At 44.4% G+C, this 26128-nt stretch overlaps 1 protein-coding gene and 1 long non-coding RNA gene across 3 annotated transcripts in view; one reads left to right on the forward strand and one right to left on the reverse strand.

Moving 5' to 3' along the window:
- The window catches only part of LOC140896875 (uncharacterized), a 41990-nt gene extending 19113 nt beyond the window's left edge, over positions 1–22877 (reverse strand). For both annotated transcript variants that reach the window (XR_012154630.1, XR_012154629.1), the window contains exons 1-2: positions 22590–22877; positions 19360–19481 (exon numbers count right to left, since the gene is read on the reverse strand). This is a non-coding gene — a long non-coding RNA (uncharacterized lncRNA). The remainder of the gene's footprint in view (positions 1–19359; positions 19482–22589) is intronic.
- On the forward strand, positions 6000–10853 carry HRH3 (histamine receptor H3). The gene is made up of 3 exons (XM_073309185.1): positions 6000–6252; positions 8692–8858; positions 9957–10853. Exons 1-3 carry the CDS (start codon positions 6000–6002, stop codon positions 10851–10853), a joined length of 1317 nt encoding a protein of 438 aa, XP_073165286.1.
- Positions 22878–26128: the final 3251 nt, after the last annotated feature.

Raw genomic sequence — 26128 nt, forward strand, 5'->3', positions numbered from 1 at the left:
GAAAGCTTATGCTCAGATAAATTGGTTAGTCTCTAAGGTGCCACAAGTCCTCCTTTTCTTTTTGTGTTAGTTAGGGGTGTGATTTTTCCTGACACTGTTATGCCAGTAAAAGTCTTAGTGTGGATGCAGTCATATTGGTATAAAGGTGCCTTATACCCACAGATCTTATTTTGATTCCCTAACTGGAAAAAGCTATACCAGAATAAACACTTTTAAGCATGGACAAGCCCTCCAAAAATGGAATAAAATACAGGGATGAAGTTAAGCTGCAAAGTTCTGACCCAGTTCCATTACTTCTCCACACTGCAAAGTTTGGGGTTGTTTGGATCTAGAATTTTGGTTCAGACCCATTTCTAATTGTTTGGGTTGTGATGAATATGTGAGTGTGAGAGGTTTCAGCTCACACATTCTTTAAGAAAAACTGCCTGGAGAATATGCATACTAAGATGAAATCAGAAGTGGCTTTAGTGATCAAAGCAGGGCTATCATATTGTCATTTGTAGGAGAAGCTGTACATTTAAACAACACTACTTGAGCCATCAAGATAACAAGAGAGGCCTTTCAGCTCTATGATTATTGTGCATAATAGATATCTCAGAGCAAACATGATGCTGTCTGGACTTTAGGAACAGTCCCTTATCTATTCCTCAGAATGAAAAAGGGTCTCTCAGTGAATAAAGTCTAAGTAGATTGTATAAATATGATTGATATAAGTTCCACTTGAAGTCAATGAACACCAGAAGAATATTTTATTGGATCCTAAAGATAATCACAATCCAAAACCCTGGACCTGAATTTCTTAGATGGTCCCTATCTTTTTAACGAACCTAACAAAATCTCAGGTGCTTGTCCCTTAACTTGGGATATTGAGATTCTGCAGACAGGTTTCACAGCATGAACCCATCTCTGTATCTGACATCTTGGCACTGGTAAACATTCTGCCAGAAATCTTCATGAATTGCAAATAAATGAAGAAGATAACAAACAGCACCGAGATGCAATAGAGGCATGTATGATGGGCTCCGAAACCTGGTATGCGTGACTGCATAGAGCCTGTAACCTGAATGGCTTCCTCAAGTGATACTATGACAATAATATTATCTATGAGACTCAGGAGAAAGATGGGGGTTAAATGGGACTCCAAGATGCTAAACTCTGGAAACAGGAAGAATAAGAAGCACAATCAAAGAATCAACCCTGCAGGGGAGAAGAGATTTCCACCAGGAAGGATAGATAAGCAGGATGGATAATCAACACTGCCTCAGAGGATAATCAGTCAGTCACTTTTTTATCTGAACAGGAATTGTGTTAAGCACAAGAGCAACTGCAGTGCCTGCCATGCCCAGCACATATGTCTGTGTGCAAGTCACAGCAGAGACCATGAACATGATTGATGCTGAGCAGAGGAAGCATGTCAAAGGCAACTTAAAATTAGTCCCTGCAGGATGTGGGAACAAATACAGAAAACAATGGAAACAGAGAGGCAGATGGCAATAAGCTATGTGCAAAACGATGAGAGTGCCATGTGCGAGGGCCTGACTACAGGTTCCCAACCACAACCCCAAAGGCCCATGGTTGTCAATACCAAACAGCGAGCGAAGAACAGCAGTGTTCAATGAAACTAAAATTTAGACATGAGCCTAAGCCACAGATTTGGGATCAGTATGTTGGTCCAAACACTCCCAAAGTTTGGGGGTTGGATCCAGGACTTTGATTTGTCCCAGTCTAAAGATAGGGGCCAGTTGCTACATTCAATGTTAAACTTCCATAAAAATCAGGGGAGTTGGGAAGCCATTTCTCATTTATACTAAGGGCTTGTCTACATGGGTAAATTAACTGCAGTAGCTATTCCTCAATAGCTCCCCAGATGGACCTTCTTATTTCAGAATTCCAGCACTTTAAATTCATATCTTAAACCCTATCTTAATCCAAAATAACTTTCAAGTGTAACAGGGCTTAGAGGCTTGTCTACACTGCACTTTTAGTGTAAAGCTATCTTAAAGGGCACACACATTACATTTACACCCTCTTTAAAAATAGGTGCCAGCTGCAAAGCTCATATCCAGAATGAGAACTGAGCTCAGGGGAGTTGCTATCGGAGTTAGGGCTCATGTCCATCTGACAGGGTAGCAAATTCAAAATGGATAGAAGTATAAAATAATTCTTTGACTTGTGGAACTCACCCCTTAGGGAAAATTTATTTAAAGGGGTTAAATATTTATTGGTGAGATGTACCACTGTGCAGAAGGCCCACACAAGGAAGGCCCTATTCATCCCTTAAGTCCAATTGGACATTTGAGCATAAGTGGGACTTAAGTGGTATATAAGCCCCAAAGGACTAAGTGGCACTTAAATCATGCATAGGACTGGCATGGACCTTCTGAACAGTGTTGAATTTCACCCTATATATACATGTCTATGATATGCACTCGATGGGCAGGTAGGTCAGAAAGCTAGAAGTTCTATTAACCCTCATGCTTCAGGGTTTAATCTGATCACCTGTGGGGGTCAGGAGGGAATTTTTCTCCTACTGCCAAGATATTGCACCGTTGTCCCAAGCACATTTTTAGACATTTTTTACCTTACACTGAAGTAGGAGATAAAGGTCATTGCTAGGGCAAAATACTGAACTACACTGATAGTCTGCGCTACTATGGCAAGTGTCATGTAATTAACACTGCAGGGAGACTTAGTCAGGGCTAGCCATCGTCATTAAGAATTTAGGCCATATTTCAATTAGCAAATCGCTTGTAACCATCTTAAATTACCTTAGTCACCGGGTACTGTTTCTGCTTCCAATTGGATGATGGAAACTTTGTGTGCAGGAGAATACCAAGTGATGAATGGTCAATAGTGAATAACTACTAATAGATCATGAATAATGCATTCACAGACCCAGAATCACTGGAAGATCGTAAACATTTTCATGAATACCCAGTGGCTGCCTGAATATTTACAAGTGATGAATCATATGACCCCTCAAAGGGCAGCAAAGTGAAGCTGACCTGTTTGTTCATTAATCAGTTTATGATCAAACACTCACAGAAGTCTGAAAAGCCACTCCCATTAGTGCCAAGAGAACACCCAGCATAGAAGAGGCGATCACCTGTTCTAAAGATAGCAGCAGATCTATTGGAATATACTGATATTCATTCAAGCTTATCATTAAATCTGGTCTCCTCATAGCTTCCCTGTAGAAATGCATGAAGTTATTTGGATAACGAATGCACAAATAGCCACCTTACCTGCAGCCCTTGACTATTTCAGGTAGAAATATTTTTATCTCACATATGGTGCATTTTCTCTGTATTTTTTCCACTTTGCTTTTAATCTTATTTATTCAGTTTCTTGTGCTGGTGGTGACAAGCACACAGTGACATCCTCTGTCATGTCTGTGAAATGACTCTGGGCAGAACCCTTCTGTTCTCAGGCTTTGTGGTACTGAGTTGAATCATTACTTCCTATGCATATGAGGAAGCTTCTCTCACTACTGCAAATCCCACAACATTTTGTTCACTGATGAACACTGAAGATGTTTTGTCTAATATCCTTGATCTGCCTTTCCCAATCTGTTTTTTAAATACAGTCTACATTGTATGCAAAGTCCAAACTTTATCCTCCAGTTTGTTTTTTAAATGCAGAAAACAATCGTAACATAAACTGTGACCCAACAGAGATTTTAAGCTTGCAGATAGTCCCAGTAATATTAAAGGGAAACACATAATTAAGTTCTGTGCTGGACTGGGGCCATTACAATCAGCTTGAGCCTTCTTCCTAGGTTTGGCTGCTCCAAAGGGTTCCTCCCACAAGACTGCTCAGCCCACACCCTCAATTTGCTTTCTTCAGAGAGCTACTTCCACCTTCATTATATCCAGGCCAAGCAATGAGTCACAGTGTCAGCAGAACCTCCTTAGTCCTTTCCCAGCAAGATCAACCACTGCTAATAAGGTGGTGGTGGGTTCCCAGGTGAACTCCACCGCCAGTTACACATCACTATGTGAAAATATGTTTTGGAGTTATGAGAATTCCACAGGTCTCCTACAACATTAGAATCATGCATGTTTTAGGGTTCATGATGTTTTCTAGTCTTAGTCCTTCATCGCTACTCTCTAACAATTTACATAATATTTCATAGTTAAGAATTTTTCTATAGAATAAGTGTTTGTCCAGGGTCTTCAGCCCATCATTTCCTGCCTCCTCTGCAGCATGTTAGTTGCCTCTCTTGTGGGCATCCTCTCCCCCAGATGTGGCTGCATTTTAGTGGGCCCAATCCAATTCCCCACTGAAGTAAATGTCAGTGGAAAGACTCCTAATGGGAACTGGATCCGGTCCTTTGCAAATAGGTTTTAGGGTCCTTGGTGATTCTCTAGGATGAAGATAACAGATAGTAGACAGTAGCAGAGTAAAGATTATTCTTATTAGAAAGTGAAGAGTGTAACCTGGAGGAATGATGGAGCATTAGCTTCTATCTTTCTAATGCCTTGCATAATGACAGGTTTCAGAGGAGCAGCCGTGTTAGTCTGTATCCGCAAAAAGAAAAGGAGGACTTGTGGCACCTTAGAGACTAACAAATGTATTTGAGCATAAGCTTTCGTGAGCTCACTTCTGAAGTCCTCAAGTCCTTCTTATCTTTCTAATGAAAACGGACCTTCTCAGAATGTTCCAAACTTGGTTTTAGAAAGATTGAGAATAGCCAGCAACACAGCATCCAGTATCACAGGAAGCTTAATGTCCTTCTCTCCTGCTGTGTGGGTAATGCTTGAGTGGCTAATTCTACTCATTCCAGAGGAGTTACTCCTGATTTACACCTAATTAAGAGAAGAATCAGGCTGCATTGTCACTACACCTTATTGTGGGCAAGAGCATGGTGGGATTCAAAACAACATGGGATCTTTCTGTGGCTATTGTGGGCATCCACATTTACATTCGATTGCATTAAAACATTAGAAGGGTAATAAAGCCTCCTGCTTCTGGACATTAGACAACCATTAACTGAGAGGGGCAAATTATTTCATCATTGTCCAGCCTTCTTGAACCTTCCTCTGAAACAGGTGATAGCCACTGTCGGAAAAAGGATACTATACTGGAGGGACCATGGGTCTGATCTGGTACAGCAATTCCTATGCATATTGTATACAGAAAATCCCATTAAAACCCTGGTGTTTACTGCACCCTGGCAGGTACCTGTCTCCTACTATTTGCTCGATTCCCTGTATTTATAGTGTGGGACCCTGTGGATCCCGCTGTAACTTCACCCACGGTGAGTGGGAAGGTTCAGGTAGCATGTCCAGTATCACCGATCCTCCAAATTCTTAGTGGATTATTTCTAAGTCTGGATCCGTTCCTCATTAAAATGCGGCCAGTTGTTTCATCCGCGCACAGAAGCATTGTCTCCTGGCGGGGAGCTCTCAGACCCAGGGACACGGAGTCGGAAAGGGGGGGGGAAACAGCTGGCGGGCGAGAGACTGAACACTCCAGCCAGTGACCGCGCGGCCTCCCGCTGGGTCTTCCTCTCTGCAGAAGCCGTGGAGCGTTTATACTGGGAGCAGCGCTTCGCTAACCCGGAGTGGCTGCGGTGTGATTCCTGCCTCCCACCGCCTGGTCTGCACACCACCCCGCCCGGTGGGACTCGGCAGCCAGCGGGGGCACACGGAGGTTTAGGCTGGTCAGAGGCATGAAGCCACTCAGGGGAGCGGCGGACACCGAGCCCATCCCGGTGGGGAGAGATCAGGTACTAACCCCTCGGGAGTGAGACCCCTTTGCTCCTTCCCAGTCCTGGCAAGCTGAGCGCGGCGGCCAGAAGCGCTTCGGTTCCCTCTGGCTGGTGCCTCTCAGGGTCTTCCGAGAAGCGGGGGGAACCAGGCAGCCGCCGCTGCCTATTGGGCTGCGTGTGACTCTGCCCAAGAATCAGGCCCCGCTGGCAAACTGGATCAGCCCCTGCCACGGGCATGGTGCGGACCAGCGCTACCGCCTGAATCGCGGAGCGGCGTGGTGCTGAAATGGACAGCAGCCTGCAAGACTGGCCCCTCAGCGCCCCAGCGGCCGAAGGCAAAGGAGCCGGGGACCAGCTGCTGGGGCCGGGCAGGTTCGGGGCCACGTGGACCATCGCGTTGGCCGCGCTCATGGCTCTGCTGATCGTGACCACCGTGGTTGGGAACGCGCTGGTCATGCTGGCTTTCGTGGTGGACTCCAGCCTGCGGACCCAGAACAATTACTTCCTCCTCAACCTGGCCATCTCAGATTTCCTAGTAGGTAAAGTACCACGTCGGTTTCACTTTTCCCAGCTCGGGTTCCCGGGGCCAGCAGACTCAGTAATAGCAACTCGGACACAAGGTTTCCCCGCTGGGCTGAAAGTTGCGTGTGTTTAAAAGGTAGCAGCAAAGATCCCAGGAGCTGGGCTTTATGTTAGGGGCTGCGTTATCAGCCACTCCAGAGAGAAATAGGGGGCTCGATCCAGTCATTTCCCTGTGGCTCAGGTAAAAATGGTCTTCCAGGCAATCTCTGCAAATGCGTGAGCTCCTGCTGTTCCCTTGCAAAGGGTTGTCACCCACAGCTAACCGGGATCAAAAATCAGAACAAATTTTACTGTAATAATATGGGCAATATAAAACATGGGTTATTTCCCCTCTAAGTACTGGACTTCACACGGAGATTATCTATCACCGCATCTTCCTTCCACAGCATACTCTAGATACGGCTGTACACACCGATGGATAAGGCAGATCCGTTTACACGGCACACGCACTTGCCTCTGCAGTCTATTCTGGAAAGAAGATGCAGTTTGAAGTCCAGTTATTTACACGTTTGGCGATGCCCAGTTAACATAGCAACATTGATATCAGGCCGGCCACAAGGACATGCTATTCTGTGAGACGTGCATTGTAAAAAAAAACAAAAAAAACCCAAGAGCCCAAGTTGGAGATTTGTTTTGTTAGTTACGTCCGAGGGGGTGGACAGCAAAATGAGCCCTGCAGGAACTGATCCCTTTTTTTGTCTTGCAAGGGGTTATTTAATAGTGATGCACGTGCAGTGGGAGTAACTGCGCAGACTTGTAGCTTGCCAGAAGTTTTGAGAACAAGTTGCATGCCTCACTGAAGGAGAAGGGTGCACCGTCCCATTTCTCCTACTCAGTCAGGGAGCCCTGCTTTGTGAAGCTGAAACCAAAGGGCTGAGTTCAGATTGGCTCTGAATGCAGCCCTGACCAATCCCTAGAGCCAAAGATTAATAGCTGCAACACGCATCTCCGCGGGAGGGGGATTATGCAGGAGGAAGGGTGTGGGTTTCTTTATTGACGTTTAGCTAGGAATGGATAATGGTCCCAACTCCCAGGAAGGATTATAGGCCATCAAACCAGTGAGAGATTGCTTTAGCTGCCACACAAACACACACACACACAAAAACACATACACCAGCCAGCCAGCCACCCACCACCCTTCAGACTTACACTTCGGAGACCCAAGAGCAGCTTTTGCTGTCACAGTCACACCGATAAGCAAGGACATTATTAATGTCTCAAATACAAAAATAGGAAGCCAGAGTTACTGAACTGTGCTTCTATGTGCTTCAGAATGTTAGACAAATTAAGTAGAGCCTCTGAACAGCCCCTGGTTTAGAGCTAAGCTGCAAAGCCCAGCAAAACCTTGATTCAGTCTTTCCCTGCTTCTCTGATATACAGGTGAGCTCAGTGATAGGTTTCAAAATTGATTTGTATCTTGACAGAACTACCAAGCCCTCACCTCTGGCATGTTGCTGGAGAATCTGGGCAAAATCACTGGAGGGTTTGGGTATGTTAACAGTGATAAGGCAGTACATTGAGATTCAGCTTTCCCTGTGTGCCAATTGCAGGGGGAGCATACTCATCTTCCCCTCCCCTTCATTTAGGGAGCAGAGAAAGCAGCAGCTCAGGTTGCAGCCTGAGCACCTAGTTCTGCAAACACACATGCACTGGAGTCAACTAGCCACCCTGTGTAAGCTTTTGTAGGATCAGGCCTTCAGCTGAGAGCACTGGTGAGCCCCTCCAAAGGAACTGACCTGGGCCGTCCAGCAAAGAGGAGCTCAGGTCAAAATACAAGCCAAGGAAGCTTTGATTTTTAAAGGGAGAATTGGGAGTCTCTCTTTATGCATCACCATGAGGCAGTAATGGATAAAAATCCAAATTGTTACCTTGCTTTACAGTTTTCCTTTAAAACTCCAATTTCAAGCTTTTCCTGGGGCATTTCGGCACCCAACTCCCATTAATTTTCATAGGAGTCATGCAACCAAAGCCCAGATCCTCAAAGGTATATAGGTGCCTATCCCCCACTGAAATCAATGGGAGCTAGGCACCAATGTCTTCAAGGATCCAGGCCCCAAATCTTTTAGGCCACTTTGAAAATCACAGCCTGGATGTTCATGAGCCAGAATTCTCATCTAATGGGCTCCTTTCTACCTTGCCAGCCTATGCTGCTGCTGATGTGTCACAGATTAGCTTTTGAAGAGACTCTCACTGGCAAATCACAAACAGTGACCCAACCAACACCAGCCACAAGCTGGCCCATACACAACATGGCCATCCAAGGCCACTGAGCAGACTTGCAAATGACATCACATACACCAACAGTTATTCTCAGCGTTCATTTGAGAGAGTTACTTTTTACAAGCACGTGCGCATGGTGCAGAAGCCCTTTCAAATATAAACACCTCTCATTACAGGTGCCTTTTGTATTCCCTTGTATGTGCCCTATGTGCTGACAGGAAGATGGGCCTTTGGGAAAAGCTTCTGCAAGCTCTGGCTGGTAATTGATTATCTGCTCTGCACCTCTTCAGTCTTCAACATTGTACTGATTAGCTATGACAGATTCCTCTCTGTGACAAGAGCGGTAAGTACTGACATGTCAGAGATGAGAAAAGCCTTTCCCCTCATTTTATTGTCTGGAGTCATCTGTGCTAAATAAAAGCTGTTTCATTCCTTGGGAAATTATGAATCTTTTAGCCAGGGGAAAGACAAATTCCTGGGAAATATACAATTCACTTGCAAGCCTTGACTTCAGGTGTGTGTTTTTTTAAACAATCAAATCCTTTGAGTTTCAGAACCCATGAAGCAGATTGTCCCTCAAACGCTGTCTGTGAAGAAGGTGTTTGAGTGACAACCAGTCAATCTGAGTGAGGTAAACAGTTTATTACCAACTTGAATGGTTATTTCCAGAGTAAACAAACTGATTTTAGTGAGAGTTACAGTCAGTCTCACTCAGGAACTGGCGCACAGGTTGCAGTGGAATCTTGCAAGGTGCCAAGTGTCCTAAATGCACAATTATTACAATGGGAATTGAGGGTGCTCAGCACCTTACAGGAGGTGAACAGCAACTCACAAGCTAGAAGGGTTCCAAATACAGAACAAAATATCTACAGAGGGGCCCAATGCATAAAGTTCAGAGATCCGGGGCCAAATTGCAACAAAGCTCACATGTGTTGGACACACGAGTTTGGCGTGGGCCCTTCTAACAATTTCAAAGTGCATTCAGGGAAAGCATAGGCATATGGCTAGGGTAGCAGACTAGACATTGAGGCTCCCTGGATTCTATTCCCAGCTCTACCACTGACTCAAGGTGCAGCCTTGGACAAATACCAATCTCTCTCTGCCTCATTTTACCCATCTATGAAATGGGGTTAAAAAGCAGATACCAAATTGGGGCTATGTATCAAGAATGATTCATTGACATAAACGGTGAATATCTCCTTGAAATGTATTCTAAGCCAATCATGAGCCAAGTATGTTTTGGAGTTAAAGGACCAGGTCCTAGCTCTTTTCTGTGGGAGTGTGATTTATGTAGTGATTGGGTCTGCTGTCTCCAGCACATGTATTTTTTACACTGCAGAGATATTGCATAGCAACTTTGCCAGAAATTTTACAATTTGTAAAACAGTCTAAGCCAGTTAATGTATTTGGTCATATCTAAGAAAAGATTTTTCCCCTCCAGGTCACATACCGAGCTCAGCAAGGTAATACCAAGCAAGCAGTGCTGAAGATGGTAATGGTGTGGGTCTTAGCTTTCCTGCTCTATGGACCTGCAATTATCAGCTGGGAATATGTAACAGGCCAGAGCATCATACCTGATGGGGAATGCTATGCTGAATTTTTCTACAACTGGTATTTTCTCATGACGGCCTCCACACTGGAGTTTTTCACCCCTTTCATCAGTGTATTGTTTTTCAACTTGAGCATTTACCTGAACATTCAGAAACGCACCAAAATCCGCCTAGACATCTTCCACGAAGTACAAAGCCAGTCGTTCATGGAAGAGATGGAAATGAGCCCGGAAGGAAAGCTTTCCCTAAAATGCTGTAAGTGGGACCAGAAAGAGCCAGGTGAAACCCTAGACCTTCCTAAATGTGAAACACAACAAGGAGCTGCCAATGCCAGTCAGAGTGTGAAAGACTCACAGATATCAAACTCAAAGAGCTCTGGGCCCTTTGGTGAGAAATCAAGGTCTTTCAACAAGAGGGGCTATAAACACTCAGCATCTACAATGTCTTTAGAGAAACGGATGAAGATGGTCTCCCAGAGCATCACACAGCGTTTCAGGCTCTCCAGAGACAAGAAGGTGGCAAAATCACTGGCAGTTATAGTGAGCATTTTTGGGCTTTGCTGGGCACCATACACCCTCCTCATGATCATCCGAGCTGCTTGCCATGGCCACTGCATCCCTGATTACTGGTATGAGATTTCCTTCTGGCTCCTGTGGATCAACTCTGCTGTTAATCCTGTCCTGTATCCCCTCTGCCACTACAGTTTTAGAAGAGCTTTCATTAAACTCCTGTGCCCCAAGAAGCTAAAGATCCAACCTCACAATTCCCTCCAACACTGCTGGAAGTGAGTCAATCCACCCATGTATTTGAGGAGCTGTCTTATCTCTTTGTCGTATTTTGCAAAACCACCGTAATTCATTTCCCTTGAAGAATGTGATGATAGTCCTTTCAGGGGGTAAGGGTGTTCAGTATTAACTTCTCATGCTCTCTCATGGGGGGCTAAATGGAGAGATGTGTGTTAATCCCATGGCACTTACGTCTGTATTCACCCTCCTACACATGCCCAGAAGAGCTCTACTGGCACTTAGAGAGCCAAAATGGGATTGGTACATATTACAAAAAAGAAACCCAAAATGTAAATCATAGAATCATAGACTTTAAGGTCAGAAGGGTTCATTATGATCCTCTAGTCTGACCTCCTGCACAACTCAGGCCATGGAATCTCACCCACTAACTCCTGTAACAAACCCCTAACTTATGCCTGAGCTACTGAAGTCCTCAAATCATGGTTTAAAGACTTTAAAGTGCAGAGAACCTAATCTTGCCCACTGTAAGTAATATATAGTTTAACCCAGAGGTTCTCGAACAGTGGTCCGTGGACCACCAGTGGTCCGCAAGCTCCATTCAGGTGGTCCGCGGATAGTTCCCTCTAAGATGGGCACCTGGGTGGCCACACACAAGAGAATGAAGGGCCACCCACCTAATGAGTGGAGGCTCCACTAGCAGGCGCGGCTCCACTAATTAGGTGCCTGGACCCTGGAGAAGACGCATATGTAAGGTGAGGTGGTGGCCCTTGGGGGGAATAGGGGGTAGGTGGGAGGGGGCAGTGGGGTGAGAAGAGGGGATGGGAGGAATTTGGGATGTGCAGGGCTGCGGTGGCCAGAGAAAAGGTGACTTGCCCCAGCTCCAGGGCTGCAGCTGCCGGGGAGAGACGGCCCTCCTTCCCAGCTTCAGCTCTGCGGATGCTATGGCGGAGGAGAGCCCCCCCCCTCCTTCCCACTGCCAGCTCTGGGGCTGCCATGGCAGGGGAGAAAAGGCTTCACAATAGTTAGCTAATGGTACAAACAACATTTGGAAAGCTCATTAAGTGGTCCGCTGAGACCCTCGGCAATTTTCAAGTGGTCCGTGGGAAAAAAAAGTTTGAGAATCACTGGATATTTGCCATGAGTGTGAGGTTCTCTTCTCATAGCCAGTGTACTACACATGCATGAGAAGGTGCAAACCTTTCAAACATCTCCCATTTATAATTATTCGTATTGTGATAGCGCCTTGGGAACCCTCTGACAGAGCAGGACCCCACCGTGCTGGGCATTGTATACACACAAAACAAAAAGACCTTCTCTGTCCCAAAGAGCTTACAATCTAAGTCTCAGACAAGACAAGACAAAACAGATGTGAGGAGCACAAGGAAGCAATGAGACAATATTAGCATGAAAAGCAGTGACCACAGTACTCCAGCTGCCTATTGTAAGTAGAAAGTATGTCTCACTCTTAGAATGGTTAATGGACAAAATTAGCCCCACTGAAGTTCACATGAACAGAACAGACTACATTCACACATCAGGTTGCTATTGTCCTATTAGTCTTGTGTGATTCTTGCTGAAAAACTGACAGAATTTCTCCACCTACAGCTATGATTGACTCCATTGGCCTGGAGCCTCTCTGCTCTGAGCCCTCCGGCATCCTCTGCTCCTTCAAATCCCTCCATAAAACTCACCGCTACAGGAAATCCTTCCTCTTTTTTTCTCCCCCTACAACCACTGCTCCTGAAGTGCTGCCCTGTGTCTGTCTTTTCTTATGTAAGCTCTTTGGCTATATCACACCTCTGTTTACAAAGCACCATGTTGATTTACAGGTGCGATCTATAATAACCTTCATAATAGACTTGCACAACAGTAATGAGAATACAACAAGATCACGGATTGTTGTGGGACTGGGGGACTCAGGTCAGCCTGGTGGGAACTGGGCAGTACCTCTATACTTTTTCATTGAACTATAGCACGAGTCAGACACTAACCTCTCCACACTCACAGCCCCTCTGGCATTACACTGTTGGGTGAGGCCCAGTGAATGGCTTAAGCCTCTTCTCCAAGTTTTTAGAAATACTTTTAGGAATTGATTTATAGAGTGGCAACCCCTGGAATAAGGGAGTTCAATGGTCTTCCATTTCAGTAAGTCCCAGCCTGCAGCCCCCGGCCAGGATCACCCATCACCCACCTGAACAGAAATCCTGGCTCAGCTGTTGCAAGGAACAAATGTAAGCATTGAAGAACTTTCTGTGTGGTCTTGTGGTTCAGTGACTACAGCACTATTTTCAAGAAACCCAGACAAATCTTTTCCCAGCCTGGTGCGTGACCTTTGCCAAGTCACTTTGCCTCTGCTTTCCCATCCTATCTGTTGTCATTCTTCCCTGTTTAGATGGTAATATTTTTGAGGACAGGGATTGTATAGTTTGTGTGGTACCTCCTGATCCCAGGCGGGGCCTCTTGGTATGATCATAATAACTAATTACCACAGTAAGAGCTCAGATTTAACAGGACTGTAGAAAGGAACTAGAGTTCAGGACCCTGAAACCTACATTTTCAAATAGGAACCCAAAATGTTGAAAAGTAGCCCTAAAAAATCCCTGACATTGTGATTCCCAGTTAGACTTAGCTGCTGTAAAGATAACTGTGTCTCTTGGCCTTTGCTAAGAATAAAAGAAATGATATAATCCAATCATTCCAGTGACATTTGTTGATTAGATAAATAGTGCCGTTTCAAGTCAATTTTTATTGACGATGTTCTGTTTTGTGTCTACAGTATTTGGATCTGTAATAGCCTCAGTTAAGTGACTATTACATACTTGTTAAAAATGTATCTTTCAATCAACATAACAAGTGTACTAAGTCCGGTAGGGTTGCGTATTGTGAAGTCTACTTGTAGCTTTCCTTGTGCTGCAGAGAAACTCAATAAAAGTTATTTTTATATAAAGTGTGCTGAATGCTCTATAGAAAACAAGGTGTTAGTAAAAAGTACAGAACATATTTGAAAAGCAATGAGTGTGCAGTGATCTGCCTGGGGAGACAATTAAGCCCAGATGTATCATAGGAGAGACAGCTCCTGAAACAGCCAGATTTCTTTTGCCAAATATTAACAGGAATTGGAGAACACATAAGGTCCATAGCGTGAGCACACCGTACAATTCTTTTTGAAGTCCAGCTATTTTACAGCTCTGGTTTCATGAAATCCTGGTCTGAAAAGATTCCATTAACATTATCTCTCCTGGTCAAATCAAAAACTGCACTGGAGAGAAAGTACCGGTGTGAACAAAGTTACTAGCCTGCAGCTGTGATCACCTTATCCATGATATTTTAGAAACTCTGCTATAACTTAAGGGAGAAAAGGGAGGACTGTTTTGTTTTTCTGTTTATATTTCATGGTATCAAAAGATTGCCTAGATTTCCCCCACTTCCTTCTCCTGCCTCCCAAAAAAGAGTTTTTGTTTTCTTCTTTTTTAATCTTAGAAATATTGGGAGTGTCATGTCTGATCTACCCTGGCTTTGCTGGAGGACTCATTGGGGTTCTCTGCTGCAGAACATGAGATCTCCCCTCAGAAAAGATGTCCTTTTCTCCCTCCTCCCACTGTAGCAATTTAGTACATTTGCATTTTCATGCAAATAGGTGGTAGAGTGAAATTCACAAGCATCTTGTTCTCTATGGGAATTCCAGAGGAAGAATCATGAATATATGGTGCCTGCTCACAAGAATCAGACATAACAAGGGCATGTCACACAGCCTCCAGACAAGCGCCATCCAAGTGACTGGAAGCCTTCTGCTCAGAAGGCAGCAATGGGACCCAATGCGGGACAGAAAAGCCTTAGAAGGGGGCGCTGCTGTTGATCCATTTGAAAAACCATGTGCATTCGGTGGCAAAAGCAGCAAAGGGTCAAGACCTGATGTATAGCCTTGTCTCCAGTGTGACGCAGATGATGTAGCTAAGGTTGTTCAGAAAGAAAGAATGGGCTGAAGGCAGCCCCGAATAGCACCAGAAGGCAAATTATCCTCACTCATGGTGTGGTGATAGTCACCAATATTGAAATGTTCAGCATAGGAATGACAGCCAGGACAACAGCTTCCTTTCCTTGTGGCTGTCTCCTACCTGACTGCTACCTTTTTAACCATGCTGCTCCTCCTTCTGCTCCAGAAGATGATGATGATGCTGACAATGAGGCCGAGCTAATTCCTTACTATGGTAGGCAGGGTCAAATCAAGCAGAGAATCTAAAACACTGTGATAAAGAATCTCTGATTATGGCTCCTTCAGCCCCAGTACGGAGTTTAGAAACCTGGACTTTTTGGACTGACTAATATGTCAGACCAAGTGACAATTAAAATACTGCTAAACTGGTTACAAAACAGAACTCATAGGCCCTCACTTCAGCTGGCCTCCACTCAAACAAAAGATGACACTTTCCAAGAAGCTTCAGCCAGGATCCTAAAATAGTTCCCACAGCTTTTGTGCATACATCCCCCATATTCGCAAACACAAAAGGGCATTTTCTTGCACAAGTGGGATAAATAGCCATCTGATGGCCTGATTTCTACACACAAACCCCCATTCCCAAGTGCAAATGTATGTTTCCTGCATGCAAACTATTGTGCACCAAAATGGACAAGTTAGAAGCTATTTATGAAAGCTTGGTCCATGCATTTACTAATAAATAGCTTTTGCCAATGACATCTAACTCAAAACAGCCAGTAGTTATGGAATTTAACACAACCTAACACAACTGTAGTGCATAACATCCCAGGTAGCGCTCCTCACTGTCACACTTTACCGATTTCTACATTCAGGGATGGGTTTGTGTAGAAAGTGTAAGCTGAGCAACATTTTTCTTGGCATAGATGTTTCATCTCCCAGATCTTTAAACAGAGAGGAAAACTAGGACAAAGGATATACAAACAAGCTGTCTCATCTGCTTGTGGTCAATAGATAAACCTCCTGCAAATTAATTAGGTGCATGAGATTGCTTCCCCCACTGTATTTCTGTTATTGCTAAGTGGGTAAATATAGGACAGACTCAGGGAACACTGAATAGAGTGCTTCCTGGTCTTTTCATCCTACAAAGTCTCTGAGCCTGAATAAAAGTTGTGGGATCAATGGGACTTTGCCTGAGCCAGTGTGGCAGGATTGGGCTATCTATTAAAAAAAATAAAGAGCCAAGAGAGATTTTTTCCTGCACCATACAGATGCTCCCTGACTTATCTGGATTTTGCGTAAGTCGGAAACGTATACCCGACTGTTATGCAAAAAAAAAACAACCCAAAAAAACAAACAAAAAAACCCCTTCTATTTCTATCTTACGGAACTTTTTCCATAAATGCGGATTTGCGTAAGTCAGGTCTTGCGTAACCCAGGGAGTGTCTGTATTCCCAGATGTGCCAGACACATTAGAAGGTTATTAGGCAAGATCCAGAGCATAGGAACAGGGAACATAAATAAGTCACTTAAGGATTCTTCTTCTGTAAACTGCCCCTTCCTGGGGGTTTGAATTTATTGAGCTTCTATTGAATCAAATAAAAAGCATTAATGTTGTGAATCCCAGAGCCATTCAGTTACCTACTACAACTGACAAACTAAGCAACAAGTCAGTTAAATAGAAGCTAAGTCTGTACTTAGAGTAGGAATAAATGATCAGTTTTCAATGTGCAGAGAACTAAATAGTGGCATCCCTCAAGGATCTGTACTGGGACCTGTGCTGTTCAACATATTCCTAAATTATCTGGAAAAGGGAGTGAACAATGAAGTGGCAAAATTTGCAGATCATACAAAATTACTCAGAATAGTGAAGTCCAAAGCTGACTGCAAAGACTTACAAAGACATCTCACTAAACTGGGCAACAGATGAAATTCAATGTTGATAAGTGCAAAGTAATGCACTTGGAAAAATAATCCCAACTACACATACAAAATAATGGGGTCTAAATTAGCTGTTACCATTCAAGAAAAAAATCTTGGCATCATCATTCTCTAAAAACATTTGCTCAATGTGCAGTGGCAGTCAAAAAAGCTAACAATGTTAGGAACCATTAGGAAAGAGATAGATACTAAAACAGAAACTATCATAATGCCACTATATAAATCCCATGGTACGGCTATGCCTTGAATACTGCATGCAGTTCTGGTAACCCCAACTCAAAAAACATATATTAAAATTGGTGTAGAGAAAGGCAACAAAAATAAATAAGGATTTGGAACAGCTTCCACATAAGGAGAGATTAAAAAGACCGGGACTATTCTGCAAAGAGATGACTAAGGGAGATATGACAGAGGTCTACACAATCAAGAATGGTGTGGACATGGGCGGTACATGAACCATTGGTTTGGTGTGGCTAGCCTCTGGCCCCACCCCTTCAGCCTGAGGCCCTGCCCCCAGCAGAGCCCCACCACCACAATGGCCACTGCCAGCCCCAGGCTGCCCAAGCACCCTAGCCCCGGAACGTGGGGCAGGCAGGAGGCATGGCCCCCCTAGTGCAGAGTGGGTGCTTCTGCCTGAGCCCCAAAGCAATTCAGGAATGGGGGAAGATGGGCATTTGGCCACCTAAGTCACATGCAGGGCCTGATCCAGTAGGCGTGCTCAGAGGCTGCCTACTGGATTGGACTCCTCAGGCAAGTGCACACAAAACAGGCCGGGGGGATGCCATTTCTCAACTGAGTGCCCTACCACTTGGCTATAGAGCAACTAACTCTTTTGCTAGCCCAATTAATATTTAATTAAAGTGGAACAACTTCAACAGAAGAGATTGAGGATGCTCCGCATCAGAATATTCCATAGCCCAATGGTTAAGCACTCATCTGAGAGGTGGCCGATCCCTGTTCAACTTGCTTCTGCCCCACAGGAGGAGAGGAGACTTGAACAGGAGGTCTCCTATATCGTGGGTGAACACACCACACAGTAGGCTAAAGGTTATAAGGGAGGTTCCCCACCCCCCTCCGGCTCCCTGGTTGTTTTGTTTTGGGCCTGGAATGTGTCTTAGGGTTTTGACTGCCTATCTTCTCATTTTATGGATTGCAAGCAAAGATAGATGCCTTCCTGCAGCCTGGTCTATACTAGAATATTAGGTTAGCATAACTACATCACTCATAAGCGTAAAAAATCCATCCCCCATGCAGCATAGTTAAGCCAACTTAAGTCCTCGTGGAGACAGTGCTAGGGCAATGGAAGAATTCTTCCATCGACTTAGTTATTGCCTCTCAGGGAGATTGATTACCTACACAATGGGAGAATCCCTCTGTGACAGGTGCTGGGCAAAGGGTTGCAGATTCAGCCCTCTGTCATGCCTGCTCCTCATTAGGGGAACCAATTAAAGTGGGCTGGAGATAACTCTGGCCCTAATTGGGAAGGTGAAGACAGCTGTTACCTAATTAGCCTGGGGCTGCATAAAAGCCTGAGGGGAAGGAAGCCAGGGAAGAGCAGGAGGAAAGGAAAAAGGCAGGGAATGGAAGCAGGGCGATATCTCCTCCTGCCTGCAGATGGTGAATGGTGGTGAGAACAAGCCTAAGAATAAAGCGCACCAGTGGTTACAAAACCCAGGGTCTCAGTGTGACTTTGTGAACCTAGCAAGGGGGCCCTGCCACACCCTCCCATCAGAGTAGGTAGTGTTTACACTGAAGCACTGCAATGGTTCAGCTGTGCTGCTGTAGGTTCTGTGTGTAGACAAGTGCTGAGGCTCTGAACCTAGAGGGGTTGGGGCTTAAGACACATGCTTTTGGTCATCATCTCCCATTGGCTGGTTTAGGCAGCTCCCTGCCTAGCATGCTGGCATTTGTAGAGGGCATTCCACAAATTGGAGAGGGAGTCTAGGTGCCTAACTTAGGCTTTGTGGTTCACAGTTTTGTTCCTGTGATTTTCTAGCCACCTAAAAGTTAGGCACCACGGCACACAGCACTGCAACACCAAAGTTCCTTGTGGATCCCACCCTAGGTGGGCTCATTTGGTCCTTGGACATGCCTGGAGAGGCTCTGAATGGAAGCCTCTGGGAAGGTTGAGAATGGTCTGGAGCACATGTTCCCCTGTTCTCCATTTTCACAGCTGCCAGGATGAATCGCCTCTCTGGAGTTATCCTGTCTGCGTTATCTGAGTGTTAAATAAAGTTGTGGCCAGCTGGCCAAAAATTGCAGATATCAGTCTGCATGCTCCTGCTCCATGCCATTCACAAGGACAAGTGAAGTAAACATAAGGAAATGCTGCTTCACATCATCTATTGTCAGCCTTCAGAATTCACTGCCACAAGATGTCAAATACTGTAAATGGAGTTTGACATGGCTATGATCAGTAATAATTGTAGTTATGCTGGCTAATAGGTCCAGTAAAATATGCTTCAGGGTGTGAGCTGTTCACCAGGAAACCATGTCCCCATTACACATACAGAATTGCACAATTAGGCGGGGATATTATAATGTATGGGGAGAGGTTTTTGCATCTGTTTTTGATCATTGCCAGTGGCAAGGTCTCAAACTATATGGTCTGATCCAGTGAAGCAAACTCTTCTACTGATTCTCCCCATCCCAGTGTTGCAGTTGATAAGTTACCTTGTCCTAGCGAGCCTAAGCCTGATCCATAAGCTTCACTTATCCAAAGCTTTCAAGAAGCTTCACACTGCATGTAGCCCAGGGAAGGTGTATGTCCAGGGGAGAATCTCTCAGTAGCACATCTGTTGGAAGGACAAAATGTACAAATGGATTCAAATTGTAATCACTAACCCTCTGCTTTCTGGTCCTCCTTGTGTGAGCACCAACCAAAAATATGATTCGTTAGCATAACTTGTCTGTGTAACTAGTTCCTGCTGGTTCACTGTGGTACCAGGATGGGGAGTGTATAAAGTAAACCAAAGCCCTGAAACACCCTCCCAATTAGTCATTCAATCCCATACACTAGTGCAGGGAACATTTTGAAACAATTTTGCTTGCAATCTCCTATAAACCACAGGTATCATCCCTCTTTCCTCCTCACTGTGGAAAGTGGGCTAGGGTCATTTCCAAATAAGCATTGTTGGGGAGATGGCCTTTATTTTTATTCGTCCATAATAAAATGAAGAGTGAAGACCAGGGACATGAAGTAAAGGAATCCTGTAACTACATTTAAAGAGAAGAATGCAGAGACGCTGCCTTCCTCGTATAGATGGAGGCAACAATTTAATTTTTTCTGTGAATCTTCAGAAAACTTAGTCCCAAATCTAATATAAATTTTCAAAAGTATGAAAAAATGAGAAAAGTATCATTTCTCTCTAATGTAGTTTCCAGGGAAAAAATGAGAAAAGTATCATTTCTCTCTAACGTAGTTTCCAGGGAAACATGATTTTCAGGACTTTTGGCATGCTGCAGCATACATGCACTCCACCGGGATATAAGCAAAAAAGACTGACAGTGTGTGTGTGTGGAAATAAACCTGACTTAATGCAATCATGCTGCATTATAAGAAATTAGAAGTTTTAACATATTAAATGCAAAAAGCAGACAAGTGAGTCCATTGGGCTGAGCCCACCATCCCTGATCTCTATGGGAGATGGCATTAAGGCCCAACTTTTGAATCTTATTCCAAACATCCCAAAGACTGGTGTGTTCTAATCCAGGGGTTTGGTTCTATTTGGTCATACAGAAAGGGCCTTTGTTGCCTGGAGCTGGGTTTGGATTTTGAGTACCCCAAGGTTCGGGGCAACAAACCCTTAGATAGTAAAGGAAGAGTTCCTGAAGAGATCAGATCTCAGCTTCTGCATGATGATGCAACACACATGGAATGTTCTAGGGGCTCGGTCAACCATATCAGGAGAGGAATGAGCTTGAAAAAACACACTGTTTAATATTTTGTGGTGTTTGTTTTCTAAAAAATTATCGCTCCCCAATTAAGCTTTTAAACACATGCGTAAGTACATCCCTATTCAACAAGGCATGTGAGCAGGTGCTTAAAGCCAAGCAGTTGCTTAAGCACTTTATGCATTGGAATCCTCAATTCAGCAAAGTTTCAGAGTAGCAGCCATGTTAGTCTGTATTCGCAAAAAGAAAAGGAGGACTTGTGGCACCTTAGAGACTAACCAATTTATTTGAGCATAAGCTAGTCTCTAAGGTTAGTCTCTAAGGTGCCACAAGTCCTCCTTTTCTTTTTGCAATTCAACAAAGAAAATCCTCACCTATTTTGAATAAGGGGATTAAAAAAATAAAATTATTGTTCTTAGTTCTAGACCAGAATTTATAATCATACTATTTAGAACATGAAAATTAACCCTCTCCCCCAAATAGAGCGTGCATAAAATACAAAAGCAGGTCCTGGAACCTTAAAGATAAACAGAATCATGTTTTGAATTGGTCTGACTCTTGCATGCCTAATTGGCAGTTGGATGCCTAATTTATACTTGCAGTTAGCTGGCTGGCATGTGCACTCACAGTAAATGAACACACAATTCATATAATAGTTCTGGAGGTGGAGTGTACACAGTCAGTGTTAATTCCCCCTCTTGTTCCCCCCGCTCACACACACATAAGGCCTATAGACTTCTTCCCAAGAAATTCTGAAATGAGTGTTCCTCATTCCCAAATGTTGTGTTAAAACCAACTCAGGTTGGAGCTAGGCCTCCAGAAGCACCCTTTACAACAATGTGAGAGAAAGGAAATTTTAGTTAGCACCTAGGGAAAATTCTCTCTTGCAGAAAATGTCATGAGCTCTTTAATAATAAATATTTGTTTTTATGGATTTGTCAGAAAGATCCACACATAGTAAACAAGGAATTTAATTCCTCTACCTAGCAAGCTGGAAGGAGTGAGTCAACTCTGCTGAGATTTTACCCAGTAATTCCTGGTTAGTTAGGTGTTTTATAGCTACTGCTCAGATCTAAGTTACCTCCTCTGGCATCTGAACAGACTGGGAGGAGGAGGACAGGTCAGGTTGGATAATCTAGTATTGACTTTCAACCAGAACAGTTCTTGCTTCAGGCTGGAAAAAAAAATACTTTGGGGGGAAAATACAGCCCTAAACTTTGCCTTTCAGGAAAAACTCCTTTTCTAGCAGGATTTCACAGTTCTGAGGTCACTTCTGATTAATTACAGTGGCTAAGGTTGAAAAGTGTTTCAGTCATTGATAGACTGTGTGGGGAATGTGCTTACACTGCTTCCTGCCTGCAGTGCAAGTTAATACATTGCAGAAATAAAGGAAAAACAGCTCTTCGTGCATGTATCTCAAGTCAAACTCGAGCCCCGGTTTTTGACTCAAACAAGTGTCATGAGAGATGCAGCTGTGCTTGAAGCTTCCTTCAAAGTGGCCGATGACTAATGCAAAAATGCCCTCAAGGGCTACGTACCATTATGCTGGATTTTAGTGTTTAGAAGATACTATGACAAAGTTCCTCCTCTGCCTTGGTGGGTCCTGTGCTTATTGGTGGATTTTCTCGCCTCAGAGGTTCACAGCAGCCCTCAGTTTGGCCACTTTCGTGGCTCAAATCTGCTGTTCACTCAGTTAGCCTCATCACTGGCCAGCATCGGGAAAGGAAGAAGAACAATCCCCGCAGTCTCTGCTGATCCACCTAGTGGATCGGGGAACAGGCCAGAGACCTTCCCCTCGGGTGGAACCCACAGTCCAGTTCAACTCTGCCGGTATCAAGTAGGGAGTTGGGGGGATGGAGGGAACCCGGGCCCGCCCTCTACTCTGGGTTCCAGCTCAGGGCCCTGTGGATTGCAGCTGTCTACAGTGGCTCCTGTAACAGCTGTGTGACAGCTACAACTCCCTGGGCTACTTCCCCATGGCCTCCTCCCAACACCTTCTTTATTCTCACCACAGGACCTTCCTCCTGAGGTCTGATAATGCTTGTACTCCTCAGTCTTCCAGTCATACATCTTCTCACTCTCAGCTTCTTGCGCCTCTTGCTCCCAGCTCCTTGCACGTGCACCACAAATTGAAGTGAGCTCCTTTTTAAACCCAGGTGCCCTGATTAGCCTGCCTTAATTGATTCTAGCAGCTTCTTGATTGGCTGTAGGTGTTCTAATCAGCCTGTCTGCCTTAATTGTTTCCAGAAAGTTCCTGGTTGTTCTGGAACTTTCCCTGTTACCTTATCCAGGGAAAAGGGACCTACTTAACCTGGGGCTAATATATCTGCCTTCTATCACTCTTCTGTAGCCATCTGGCCTGACCCTGTCACAATACACGTCTGTCTGAGTCTGACTGGCAGAAAACACAGAGTGGTCGGAACCAAGGAGCCTTCTCCATACACCATAGATGGATCTGAGGAAATAAAATAATAATTACTTATAGGCTAGTAAAGCATACTCATCAATTAGTTTCATAGAATTTTAGGGGCTGACCCTCAACCTTCATTCATGCAAGTAGCTCTTGCAAACATGATTCATCCTACTGTCCTCTGCAGATTTACTCATATGAACAGGGTACAAAAATGGTCTCAGGATTACACCCTGGCACTTTATACATACCAGCTAATCTTTGTCACCCACTTGTGAAAAAGGTATTCCCGTTTCTATTTTATAGAGGGGAAAACTGAGGCCCAGAGGGCCTGGTTTTCAAAAACATGTGCGAGGAGTTGCCATGATGGCATGCATAAGCCAGATATTTGTGCAAGCACACAGCCAGCCAGCTAAACAATTCTTTTCATGCAGAAGTATCCAGGTTGTGCAGCCAGTGTTGGCAAACACACAGACATTTCTGCAACCATGAAATGTGCATATGCATTTTTACAAAGAATCAGGCCCTAAATGAATTACCCCAGGGAAGTAGTGGCAATCCTTTTCACTAACTACAAACACTACAGGATGTAAAAGCCACAGTAATGAGATCTCAGTCTGATCCTTTCACTGAGCAGCGCCTGCATATTAACAAGCTATCAAACAACAGTTTTAAAACACAGCAACTTTTTTCCCCCCTAGTGCTGGAATACTTCCTCCCTATCACTGATAATGAGATGTCTCTGCTCAGAGAGAGAGAGGAGCTTTGCCCCTGCAGCCCCTCTTTAATGCCCTTCTCTAGTCATGATTCCTTACTTGTGCTGTCCTAACCTGGGGTTATGTAAATTGCTCCATTATTCCAAATATATCACTGAGGCTTCATTAGCTCAAGCAGAAGGCAGCAGAAAGGGCAACAAATGAGCGAGCTTCTGTTGAAAAACACCTGTCTGGGATAATTAAGGAGACCTGCCAAGCAGGATGTTCTTTGAAATCAGGAAGATGTGATTATATTTTGATTTGTCAGGATGCCGAATGGCTCCCTTCCTTGTCTGCAAATGAACATTGGTTTTACATCACAGAACTAGGACGGAAGGACACTAGAGTAGAGTCAACTTGTCACTTCTCAGTGATTCTCAGGCTGAAACTGACAAACCCAAATGTTTTTTTTAAAATCTAGGCTGGATCCTGCATGCTTTACTCTGCTCACTTCAAGGGGTTTTTCCCCCCAGGTACGAACTGAGTATGGATTGCAGGACTTGTCCTTTAAATGTTAACACATGACTTATCCCAAGGATACGAAGAGCCACCCAGTTTACTGCACGTAGCTCCTTTTTTTTTTAGGATTTGCATTAGGATAGTGCCTAGACACCCCACCGGAGCTTGGGACCCCATTGTGCTAAGGACTGTACATACATTATAGATAGTAAGAGATCATCCCTGCTGCAAAGATCTTCCCATCTCAACAGACAAGACAAAAAATAGCAGTATCCCCACTTAAAGATGGGGAGTGGAGGCATAGAACAAGTCAATGATTTGCCCAAGATCACAAAGGAAGACTATAGCAGAGGTAGGGGAAAGGCCCCACCTAGTCTTGAGTCCCAATCCACCTTATAAACCCATCCTTTCTCTCAAAGTTTCAGAGAAGACTTTATTGGTAGTAAGGAGCCCAAGTTTGCCATTGGATTAAATCTCCCTTTTCCCCCTGCTGTTATACAGCCAATTTTTCCACCATCCTCATTATGAGAAGTGGCTGCATTTCGGTACTGGATTAAGTGATTCCTGTATGTGAAGAAGCTTTTAGGGAGCCTCCAAGATGAACATCTAAAATGTATCGTCATTAATCCTTTGTATTGTGATATCATATTGAAACTATCATTCCACAGTTGGATTCAAACAAAGTCTTTTGATGTCAGTAGGAGGGAGTCATGTACATACTTGTCCCTAAATGTTGTTTTGATTGAAAGCTCCTTGGGGCAGGGACTGTCTCTTTGTTCTGTGTTTGTACTGTGCCTAGCACAGTGCAGTGCTGGTCCACCACTGGTGCTCCTAGGAACTATGGTAATACAAATATATTATAATATAATCAATAATAATAATACAGGAATTGAAGGTAGAGGACCTAAATCCAACTGGAATATACTTGGGAGTTTCTCTTCCTTCTGCAAAGTAAGGAATCCACATTATCCATGAGATCAGCACCACTTTTATTGCCGTAGTTCAGGGTACATCAGTAGTTCCATTGTGGCCTTTTGTTCTCAGGAATTTATGGGCAGACTATATGGTTTTTGTTCTGTAATTTACAAGCCACTTGCAAGGTCCGGGTCTGTGACAAAATGGGACTGTTCTTAATGTTTCCTCTGAATACTGTAGGGGTGCCTCAGTTTCCCCTATGCATTTCTCAAGTCTCTAGGTGGTGGGATAAGGGGGTGTAATTGTTGCAGAGCAAAGGGCCAGTGTACATAAATGGCTGACACTCTGTCTCCTGGCAACTGATGGCCTGGGCCCTTCCCCCCTGCAAGGTGTTAGCTAAAGGATTGGAGAACAAAGGAATCAGGTGACCTCCTGGCCCAGGAAAGGGACAAAGCCCAGAGGAGGAGGGGCTGGAGGGTGAGTGCAGACATGGTTGTCTGGCTCACTGCCCCCCAAAATGGACCCGGCTGAGGAGTCCTGTTCTCTGTACCTACAAACTCTGTTTTAGTGTTCCTGTCATCTAATAAACCTCTGTTTTACTGGCTGGCTAAAGAGTCACGTCTGACTGCAAAGTTGGGGTGCAGGACCCTCTGGCTTCCCCAGGACCCCACCTGGGCGGACTCGTGGTGGGAAGCGCACGGAGGGGCAGAGGATGCTGAATGCTCCAACGTCAGACCCAGGAAGGTGGAAGCTGTGTGAGCTTTTTGCCCTTAAGACAGGCTGCTCACAGAGAGGAGATTTCACCAGAGTCCTGACTGGCTTTGTAGGGAGCAGTTTCAGAGCAGCACCTAGGGACTCCATGACAGGGTCCAATAGGGAATTAATATTTTAATCCAATTTATGAATAAATAGTATAGATTTGGCTATGTATGTCTACATTTGTGAAGTTGGGAAAAATAGGATAGTATTTTTGCTGTTGGTTGTTTTGCATTTGTAAAATTTTGGAACC

The sequence above is a fragment of the Lepidochelys kempii genome, chromosome 13 (assembly GCF_965140265.1).
Source record: "Lepidochelys kempii isolate rLepKem1 chromosome 13, rLepKem1.hap2, whole genome shotgun sequence".
Classification (NCBI taxonomy): domain Eukaryota; kingdom Metazoa; phylum Chordata; order Testudines; family Cheloniidae; genus Lepidochelys; species Lepidochelys kempii.

Bases quoted from the DNA above. Each gene is read 5' to 3' on its own strand.
- HRH3 (XM_073309185.1), top strand. From the start codon at position 6,000: ATGGACAGCAGCCTGCAAGACTGGCCCCTCAGCGCCCCAGCGGCCGAA. The intron at 6,253-8,691 runs GTAAAGTACCAC...CTCTCATTACAG, and splicing joins CATCTCAGATTTCCTAGTAG to GTGCCTTTTGTATTCCCTTG. The intron at 8,859-9,956 runs GTAAGTACTGAC...TTTCCCCTCCAG, and splicing joins TCCTCTCTGTGACAAGAGCG to GTCACATACCGAGCTCAGCA.